Raw genomic sequence first — 10,646 nt, forward strand, 5'->3', positions numbered from 1 at the left:
TCGCGGCGCACGGCGCCGGGGAGGAGGACGAGGAGGAGGGCGGCGGCGGGCGCGCGGCGGCGGCGGCGCGGCCCTTCGGCTGCCCGGTGCCCGGCTGCGCCTGGTCCTTCGCCACGGCCTACAAGCTGCGGCGCCACCTGCACTCGCACGACAAGCTGCGGCCGTTCGCGTGCGCCGCGCCGGGCTGCGCCAAGCGCTTCACCACCGTCTACAACCTGCGCGCCCACAGCCGCGCGCACGAGCAGGAGGCGGCGCACAAGTGCGAGGCGTGCGGGCAGCGCTTCCCCAGCGCCGCCCGCCTCGCCGCCCACCGCCGCCGCAGCCACCTGGAGCCCGAGCGGCCCTTCCGCTGCGACTACCCCGGTGAGCGGCGCCCGCCCCGGCCGCTGCCCCGCGCCCGCGCCCCGCTCACGTGCCCCCCTTCTCTCTCCCCGCCGTCCCTAGGCTGTGAGAGGACGTTCATCACGGTGAGCGCCCTCTTCTCGCACAACCGAGCCCACTTCAGGGAGCAGGAGCAGTTCTCCTGCTCCTTCCCCGGCTGCAACAAGCAGTACGACAAGGCCTGCCGCCTCAAGATCCACATGAGGAGCCACACAGGTATGGTCCGGGGCGGCCTGGTGGACATGGGGGTGACGCGCGTTGTCCGCGCGCCCTCCAAACGTGTCCGCTTGGATCTGGGAGCGGGAATGGGAACCCACAGAATCCACAAGGAGTGCAAAGCTCTGTCCTGTGGCATAGGAACCGTGTGCAGGAAAGATGTCCCGCTGGATCAGCACCTTTCCCAAAGTCTTGTAGTCATTAGAAGTAGTGCCTCACTGGAATGAAGGTCCTAATCTTGCTCCCTCCCAGAAAAGATAGAAAATTAACAGAACATGTGAAATATATAGCGATTTGGAAGAGCAGGAAGGTACAGTTCAACTCCAGGAGGCCCCTTTGATTTGTAAGGACCCTCATTAAACTGCAGTTGAACCTTTGGTGCTTTAAAGACAACTGTGTGCACTCCGGTCAGGTTTGAGTTTTCACCTGGTTTTGTGGCCTGGCAGTGCTGCTCCACTGACTTTTGGAAAAGTCTTAAAGACCAAAGAAATGATGAAAACTAGACCAGGGAGCTTCCTGTCCAGGAAACAGAATCAGGGAAAACGTTTTGGTCCAGTTTCTGTTTTAAGTAATGCTGGTATTGATTATTGAAGCATCTTCAAAATAGTTGTGGGTTATTGGGAAAGAAACCTTGCGAGAACACAGAGAAGGATGAGTTTATAGAAAACAAATATGAAAAGATAGGATGGATTGTGCTGGCTGAAGATAACAGAAAATCTAGAAGAACCGTGAGAAGGTGGTTCAGTCATCTTGCTGTCTTGAAATAATTCAGTTTAATCAACTTTTGAGGTCTTCCTACAGCAGTGTGGATTTTGATGTTAAATTATTAATGTAACCTTTCTTTGCTTTAGGTGAAAGGCCTTTTATCTGCGACTTCGAAGGCTGTGGCTGGTCTTTCACCAGTATGTCCAAGCTGCTGAGACATAAAAGGTAGCCTTTTCTCATTACTCTGTTCATAGGATCGTTCCTTGCTGCTAGTTTCTGTGTTTTTGTTTTCTTTTCCTTACAACATTTAAGCAGTTGATTTAAACTTGCCAATGGTCATTTCCCTCCCTTGTAGGAAACACGAAGATGACAGGAGGTTTACGTGTCCAGTAGAAGGCTGCGGGAAGTCCTTCACAAGAGCAGAACACTTGAAAGGCCACAGTATAACTCACCTTGGTACAAAACCATTTGAGTGTCCAGTAGAAGGTATTAATTTTTTTTATTCATATTTCATTTTCATCAGTTTGGAGTGACTCTTTTAATGGAATCTGAAGATTTAAAACTAAATGAATGATGTATAACGGATTGGGTGACCACTCTCAAATTCGTGGGATGTTAAGGAAACAGTGTTTTGTTTGTTTGTTTTCCTTCATTACGATGAACAAAGCTGCTTTATTCTGGAATATCTGAGTTCTGATGCTCAGTTTCTGTAGCTCAGCTTTTTCACTTCATTCATGGAAAGTAAAGTAAAGCAGCAGCTCCACCAAGTGATTGTGTTTCCATTTTTTAAAAAAATTATTTTGCAAGCAGTCATCATAAAAATCTTTTCATTTCAGATAGCGTAATAGGAAAATGTTGTCCATTTTGCTGAGTTATTTACTCGAGTTTCTTGCTATCAGAAATGAGTTGTTGAGCTATTCTATCCACTGACTTATCCTGGGTATGAAACAAGGAAATGTAGATTTGACTTTCGTCCGATTCCTCTAATTACTATAGAATGCATACCTGGATACTGCGAAATAGCAAATAGAGATCTTCAGAGCTACTTTGATTTGTTAGGACGCTAATATTGATGTCAGATTAACAGCATAGGAAAGTGAGTTTTTAAAGTCATCTGTCTTCTTGCAGGCTGTTGTGCAAAATTCTCAGCACGAAGTAGTCTGTATATTCACTCCAAAAAGCATCTTCAAGATGTGGACTCATTAAAGACTCGCTGCCCTGTGTCCAGCTGTAATAAATTGTTTACTTCCAAACACAGCATGAAAACACATATGGTAAAACAGCACAACTTCAGCCCAGGTAAGTATTTACTAAACCTATGGGAAGGAGCAGTGGTAAAACTGAATGTTTTCTTAAATAAAAAGTGTATTTACTGATGGTGAAATCCTAACACTACTGATATGAATGGCAAAATATTCAAGACGAGTTATTTTTCACCACTAAAATTATCAATGGGATCTGAAACTGAGTGTCAAAAAGTGAGAGTCGAGCTTGACCTGTTTTGATTCAGAAACTGGATTTTTTCAGTGAAGTGGAGCTTGTCATTCTTCTTGTCACCTGTAAAATGTAAGGAAGGACTAAATGCAATTCTCTTCCCACTCTTCTAAACCCTAATGTAGTCTGGACTGCTTTAGTATTACCTTTTGACAGGTGCTTTTCTATTTTCCTTTGTTTCTGTTTCTATAGCTCCACATCTGAATTCCTGCTCCTGAAAAGTGGTAGCATTTTCTCTTTGACGTAGCGATTAAAGGTGTCCAAAATCTGTTCTCCTCCATATTCCCTTCCAGATCTCTTAACTCAGCTTGAAGCAACCAGCTCCCTCACACCAAGCAGTGAACTCACCAGTCCAGCCCAAAGTGATCTCAGCAACATAGACCTTGTATCCCTGTTCTCCAACGTGTCCAGCAACAATTCTGGGATTGCGCCGGACATGGCGCTCGTGAACTCTGGCATTGTCACGATAGACGTCGCTTCTGTGGGCTCGACGCTCGGAGGAAACCTGCCCGTGAGCAACAGCTCTTTAAGCCAGGCGGTCGATCCCTTGATCTTGGTGGCCAGCAGCGATATGCAGCAGAGCCTGGACAGTTCTCTCCTGCTGGGAACCGGCGCAACGGTTCTGCAGCAAAGCACTTTAAATCTGGATGATGTGCAGACCGTCAACGCAGAGGCCTTGGGCTCGCTGGCGTCCCTGTCGGTGAGGAATCCCAGCCAAGACGTGCACGGTTTGACGTCCAGCAATAATTTAACGATTGACACGGCCACTTTGACTCCTTCTAGTAGCCTCGGTGGTGCCAATGTGCCTGAGTTACTGACGCCGACTAAAGCTGAACGCAATTTGCTCCCCAGCTCGGACGTTGTTGGTCAACAAGAGGGCAGCAAAGTAGTGACTCAGTTTGTTTTCTCCAACCCTCCAGGAAGCTACAGTGCTCAGAAAGAAATGGATCTCAGCACAGTAACTGGCAGCTCATTTTTGGTATGCAGTAACTCTGTTCATTACCCAGAGGTGACTCAGATACCCTAACTTTGATAGTATCTATTGCTGCATATACCTCATGGGCAGACCTGTGTGCTGTTTCGCTGATAATATTTTCTGGCTTTTCTGATGAAGGATGTAAAACATTTTGTTGAAGAGTATGTCATCAGGAGTATGTTACCATTTAAGAAATTGAATTTTGGTGGGGAAAGTGAAGGGAGCAGATTTGAAAGTAAGGGATTAAAAAAACCCCACATATATAAAGTGCATCCCTGTGAGGATGAAATGGAGTTTATAAGAAAACTCAGATACAAGAAAATATGATTTGTCTCCTATGTATTCATGAGAGTAACTGAAACATTTTCATCTCAGTCCTCATCCCCATAGAGCTCTTTTAAATCCCCTTCTCTTTTGCTTTACAATACTCTTCCTGCTGCTTTATGTAGCTCTGTTTACAGTGCAAAACATTTCCTCTGTCACAGTGCTTGCCCTATTAAAATCTGGATGCTTACAGATATGGAGCTAATTTTGCAAGTGCATGCAGGGAATTTGCTGAAATGTTAATCAAAAAAAAGTTAGAAAATTGAATTTAGTGTTTGTAATATGAAAGGTAATCACAACTGGGAGCCCGCTAGGCTGCTGTTGGTTTGTTCTTGCATTCACAACCTTCCTATCCTAACTTGTGTGGGTTTCTGTTTTTGCTAGGAAAGCGGTGGTTCTGCGAGAACAGACTACAGAGCCATTCAGTTAGCCAAGAAACGGAAACAAAAAGGGAATGGGAGCAGCACAGGTGAGAAGCATTCCTTCTGTAAAATGTGGTAAATACAGTTGTTTAGTGTTTAGGGCAGCGGAATGGGAACAGGAGTGAGAGCGTGTTTTCTAAATACCCTGTTTGGTTTATTGTAAATTAATAGAACTGCACACGTGGTATAGGTGGGTTACTGAAACAGCTATTGTAGCCCTGCATTTGTTCTGGTTGTGTTTCTGATTTCCAGCTTGTGAGACTGGTTTGTCTTGTTTTTGACTGAAAAAGACATTTACATATGAGTTTCTTGGATAATCCAGCTTCAATATCGAGGTTGATGAAAGGAACTATTTAAAATAAAGAGTATTTAAATTTAAACTTTAAAAAGGAAAGGGGAAATAGTTGCTGGGAAATCTCAGAACAAAACTTAATTGACAAATGGTTGTTCATCAAGCTCATCTTGTTCAGTTTGGAACTTCTCCGTTTGGAGGTTATCCTGTCAGTTCAGGGATAGGTGGGCTTGAAGTGCCTGGGTCCTGCAGGTGCTGGTCAAGAGCCAGCTTTGTTTGGGGATCTGTTTAGGGTTTGTGCTCACTTCAGTGTTCCGAGTTTGTTCAGTAAGACAGATGATGATGTAGAGTAAAAGCAAATGGCTTAAAGAAGAGTTGCTTGTAAAGTTTCTGTGTATGTGTTTAGCCACCAGGGTCATGAGTGGTAGTGGTTTTGTACTTCGGCAGCCTCTTCCCTCTAGTAGTCTTGGAAATATTTCTGGAAATAGATGAGCTTCATAGTGCTCTTTAATTTACAGTTTGCAAAAACAATTCATGTGACTAGTCAGGAAATGAGTTGCAAAATCTGAAATAGAAAATGCAATCTCATTTCCCAGTTCTTTTAACTCCACAAATAGGCTGGTGCTTCGATGTTACCAGAAGGGAGAGCCCTAAGCCCAGCAATTTGTGCTATGGTTTGAATGCCATTATTGCAAAGGACGACTGCTCAGTCAGCATTTGGAGTTCATGAGTGCAGTCTGGGCAACTGTCTAGTTAGCAGATGGTGCATTTGCTCTGTAGTGTTAATTAGTGGTACAGTGTAAATAATGACAGGAAGCTGAAAAATTTTGGCAAGAAACCGTGGCAAATTTCTGACAATTTAAATCTTAAAATTATTGTTTTTAGGGGCATCTGGCTCCGGTCAGAGGAAAAGCAAGGGTGGTAAAGTGAGTCCTACCAACCTTTCGTCATCCCTTCCTGGTAGCCGGTTGGGTGGCAACGTTGTTCTACCAAACGGAGGGCTGACAATAAGGGACCCTGCCACTGGAGCACAGTATGTGCAAATTCAGCTCCTTCAGGTAAGGCCTGAGGAAGAAAGACCTGCTCGTCTTCACTGTCACTTGCTGCAGCTGGCGTTTATAGAAGAATCTAACTACCTGTGAACTCAGGTACTGTCGCCCCCATGAGATCCTGAGATGGGCAGTACCTACCATGTCCTTTAGAGCTTTTGCCCGCTGGAAACATCCTGCTGTGAAAGTTGATATCAAAACTGACTTTAGAGATGTCTAGAAATGCGTGAAAACAGAGCCTGCTTAGTCATTCATCTGCTGGGGGCAGAACAGATACATGTTTATTTGCCTGTAGTTCTTATTTGCCTTTAGTACTTGTATTCAGTCCAATCTGGAACATACGGGCGCTCTAAGTACAGGGAATATCTCATTCAGCTCCTTAGGCTGGAGCATGCTTGGGGTTAGGAAACAGGCTGTAGCAGAAGGAAGAGTTGTAACAAGCTTTTATTTTGCATGGGAGAATTGTGATATCTCCAGGTATTATAATTATTCCTGAGTCTGTTAGAGAGGCAGAGCAGGTTTTGTATTTTGCCCTGAAGTATGAGGTGAGGATGCTCTTGAGAGAAAGGACTACGAGCATGCAATAACTTAGGGGTTACATAAGTGTATGGCTTTTTTCTCTGGTTTTCTTTCTTTGTTTTTCCTCTCTACTGCCCTGCTCCCAAAATTCTTGTACTATTCCACCTCTCTCCCATTTAAAAGGTAAATAAGAATGGCTTCAAAAAATTCCTGGAAAATAAAGTTTCAGCCTAAACCTATTAAAGTTTAAGATTGTTTCTTTTCTAAAAAAAAAACCTTGTAGTCCAGTAGGCCATGTTGGGCAGCAGTTTTGGCCAGGTGTTTATCTTTGAGGTATACAGAGAGAGGGTAATTTTATTCCACTTTATTGGTAGTGGCAGGATATGGTAGGGAGCAAGCTATGGATGGATGAAGTTTTCCCTCTGTCTTTATTGCTGGTTCTTGAAGCAGCCAGATGTTTCTACTACAAGACCTCTTGGTGTTAGCATTTGTAGCTTAATACTGAAGTCCCAGCTTCACAAGGCACGGTGATCTTGTAGTCTTCAGCATGTGCTAGAATGTTATGTTTAGTGGAAGATGATCTGTTTCTCTCTTCCCAAATCTAGCCATGTTTCAGAGTTGATTACAGCAGGATATTAAGTTGTGTGTGCTGGGTTGAGGTATAACTGGTGGTTAACTTTCTGCATAACTCTGAATCTAGGCCTTACTAGTAAGGTATAGGAGCTTTATCGGATTTTTTGTTAAGACTGAGGTGGAGTGAAATTTACAGTGATGTTTGGGGGTCTCATAATTGCACTGTGTTTCTGCCTTCACAGGATGATCCCCCAGGAGAGGGAGATTTGCCCTTTCAACTGAGCTCTCAGTCCTCCTCATCACATTCTCAGCTTACAGTGGATTTGCCTGTTCACATACTTCAGGTACAGCATTTCAGAGCTGTTGCTTTTTATTGCCCAGCTTGAGAGTGAAGACAGTGTACCGTGAACACGGGAGTTCTGTCTAATTGAGATATGCTGTTTGTGATTGGAAATTTAATTTCACTTACAAAAAGCTGTGAGAAATACAGTCCAAGATTACATGTGTCTTTTATATGTTACCCACCTTTGACACATCATAGATGGATCAGAACTGATAGGTAACAGGCTGCAGGAAGTATTGGAAGTGCAGTATAAATTCTTGAGCATAGATTTTTCAAATAGATATCTAAATGGGAAAAGAGGCAAAATCAAAAAGTCGGGGCACTTCTAAAATACTTGGTTGCAACTTTTGGCTTTGGTAACTACTGACTGTCAGAGAAGATTCAGTTTGAATCTTCAGTTGTTTGAAAATTGAGTTGTTTGAATACTGAGTTTCATATATGGAGGTAGTTGAATACCGAGTTTCATATATGGAGGTAGCTCACTGTCCTTGCTGCTTGTGTAAATGCCTCTTATCTGCTGTTGCAGCAAACTGTGTCAGGGTGTATGAACAACTGAGAACCAAGCAGCACTGCAAGATTAGTGTGTGTGCAGACCACATTTTCTACTTGACCATTTGGGCTTTGTGTTTTATAGACTCTGCAATGCAGTATTCTCAGCAGCAGTGCTCCTTCTGGATGGGAAGTAAAGCTTTCTGTGTTTTAGGGAAGTACCTTCCTCAAATAAATCTAGAAGTACAAGAATATTAGAATATTAGAGAATTATCAGATGAGAAGCAAATAGTCAGTGATGTTAATTTATCTCCTACTCAAGTGCCCGAAGGAGAACTGAAGCAGCACTGTTTGAGTGGCTCCCCAAAGTAGGAGGGGATGTTCAGTTCAAAACGTTTCTCTGATCTTGGATGAATTTCAAAGTAATGGCTGATTAGCATTAAGACTGATTGCTGAGCATTAAGAGCATCTAGAAGTGAAAGCGCTGAACTCTTCATGCTCTCTGTTTGCCTTAACAGGAGCCACACAATTCCACCGAAGATGATGCAGGTTCTGATAACTCCCAGTTCACTGGAAGCACAATAAACTTACAGGACCTGGAATGACCGTTACTAAGAACAGTTACTTGAACACGAATTGGGCAATCATGTTTCGACAGAGTGACATAACCATGTGGGTCTTTTTCCAAGGAAACTATGAAAACTAGGAGTACTGGATTATGGTTGCACTCTTTTCAGTTTGCTAAGGGCAGTTACACCTGAAAGGTCTTTTTCTTAAAACGTGTAAATTCTACTTGATGTGCCTGTGTAAGATACTCTGTCTGCCTGGTGGTCAGAGAGACTGAGGCAGGCTGCTGTACAGTGTTGTTTCAGGGAGAAGTACTGTATTAAACTTCAAACTGAGGTAATATTTACTGTTTCCACAGGAAAGCAAGTATTCTACAGCTAACATGCAAATTTATAATTCTGACTCTAATAGTTTAAACTTTCCTTCTGTTGGTCTCCTATTGGGGCCAGTAGCATTGAGGATTTAAGAGCAAATTTTGCAATTATTTTACACACGCACACACACACAAAAAAATTCAGCCCATTTGTTGGCAGAAAACAGGAATAAAGTATAGGATGTAACAAAATTAACATCCAATGCCATGAAAACGAGATGCTCCTAAATCTTTGTTTTAGAAAACTAGATTCTAAATGTTATCTTAGCTGGGAATCAGTTTGTAGCTCATGTTGAGTTTCTCCCTTTCTTTGCTCCTATGTCTGCTGAATTCTTCCAGCAACACTTGAAAAAGGAAACTGCAATAGAACTGTACTCACTGTAAGTGATTACCTAAGAGTCCAACAGCATCTATGAGAAGTTAGTTATCTTTGTGTTCCCTTTTTGGGAGGAATGTTGACGGTCACTTCCATTTAAGCACCTTGATTAGATTCATACATCAACTGCTGCCAAGTTACCTGTAAACTGGCCATTTTTTTTTTATTATTGTTGTTATTTTTTGATTGAACACTGTTAATACTTGTTCTTTATTGGTATCCCAGAATATCATGTGAACGTGGAGCTTCCGGCTGGTTTACAAAACATGCAGTTGTTAGACTATTTTGGGAGGGGGCAAAGAATTGTTACCTAGGAAGATTTGCCCCATTGAGAAACTGCAGTTTCTAGTGGGGAGGAGGTTGTATGTACTGTACTTACCTGGATTGCAGACACCTAAATAAGCATAGGGTTATATAGGAGAAAAGAACTCTTTGGTTACATTTTAAGGTAGTAATTTAAATGTTTCTTATGGTGATGTACTGAATGCCTATAAAATTATGTATAGGAGTTTGATAAGAGGGTGTATGTACTGTTTTTTATTCTAAATGAGGTGTGTGTGTATGCACGTATGTGTATATTTTTTACCAAATAAGATATGTCATGCAGGAGAACATTTGTGATCTTTCTAATCTTGCACATATTTATTTATTTTACAGTTAAACTGATGTTGAATTCACCCGAGGTCATTCAGAAATGCTTTTACTTCCTGTGCCTTTTGAACTATGTATGTGTCCGGATAAATCCTTTTGTTGAAGACTTGATAAAAAGTATCCAGGTTACAGTCAACTTCAGATCCTGATTTGTAGGCAGTATTTTGTTCTCTGGTTGAACCAGTTTATTTTTCTATCTTTCACTTCAGTAACTGAGCATCTGTAACTGAGGATCTCTGTCTTTCTCATCCTGAATTTACAGCTTAAGTCCAGGGAATTTCTTTACCCTCTCAGGAAGGGTTTCCAAACCAAAGTAATTTATACTGGACACGTTCTATCTGATGGCTGGAGTCCACTCCTGAGAGGTAGAAAGGCTGAGGAGGAATCTTCTTGAAGGGACTGCTGGGTCTTACTCGAGTGGTCACCATCATCTCCTGGGCATCAGAGACTCCTCGAGCTCCCAATGCCTGCATTTCTGTTCTCAAGGACCATACCAGTTCTTAGTCTAGTAAAATGGCCAAGGAACACTCCATCTTTTTATGGGACTTGCAGCTGAATCTTTCTACTTCTGAAAATGTACCTCACTCAGCTTTGTAAATGAATGTAAAGTGCTAACCTCTTGGGGCCGAAAATCAGATCACTTGGCTTTGAAGTCCATTGCTGGCAATGGATACCTGAAGAACTGCTGGTGCAAAAGGGTTAATAAAGCTTTTTTTTTTTATGGTTACTTTGTTACTGGTAATGTTTTTGGTTTGGATACATGTGTCATAAAGCTAATGGTCAACAGCTTGCTCTTTGCAGGGCCTGTCACTTTTTTTTTCTTTTTTTCTCTTTTTTTTTTTTTTTCTTTTTTCTGTCTTTCCTTGGCCTTTCTGTTCCCCACAGCAGTTGTGAGG

At 42.7% G+C, this 10,646-nt stretch overlaps 1 protein-coding gene across 1 annotated transcript; it reads left to right on the forward strand.

Annotated features, from left to right (window-relative positions):
• Positions 1-53: 53 nt before the first annotated feature.
• Positions 54-8,814, forward strand: ZXDC (ZXD family zinc finger C; the record flags this gene model as incomplete). The annotated part of the gene is made up of 10 exons (XM_026052627.1): positions 54-363; positions 445-597; positions 1,449-1,527; positions 1,658-1,788; positions 2,431-2,601; positions 3,090-3,775; positions 4,481-4,565; positions 5,696-5,868; positions 7,194-7,295; positions 8,302-8,814. Coding segments are annotated over 10 exons (1,977 nt in total), but the record flags the coding sequence as incomplete, so codon positions are not given.
• Positions 8,815-10,646: the final 1,832 nt, after the last annotated feature.

This window comes from Nothoprocta perdicaria, unplaced genomic scaffold, assembly GCF_003342845.1.
Source record: "Nothoprocta perdicaria isolate Ctin4 unplaced genomic scaffold, notPer1 scaffold_9, whole genome shotgun sequence".
Taxonomy (NCBI): domain Eukaryota; kingdom Metazoa; phylum Chordata; class Aves; order Tinamiformes; family Tinamidae; genus Nothoprocta; species Nothoprocta perdicaria.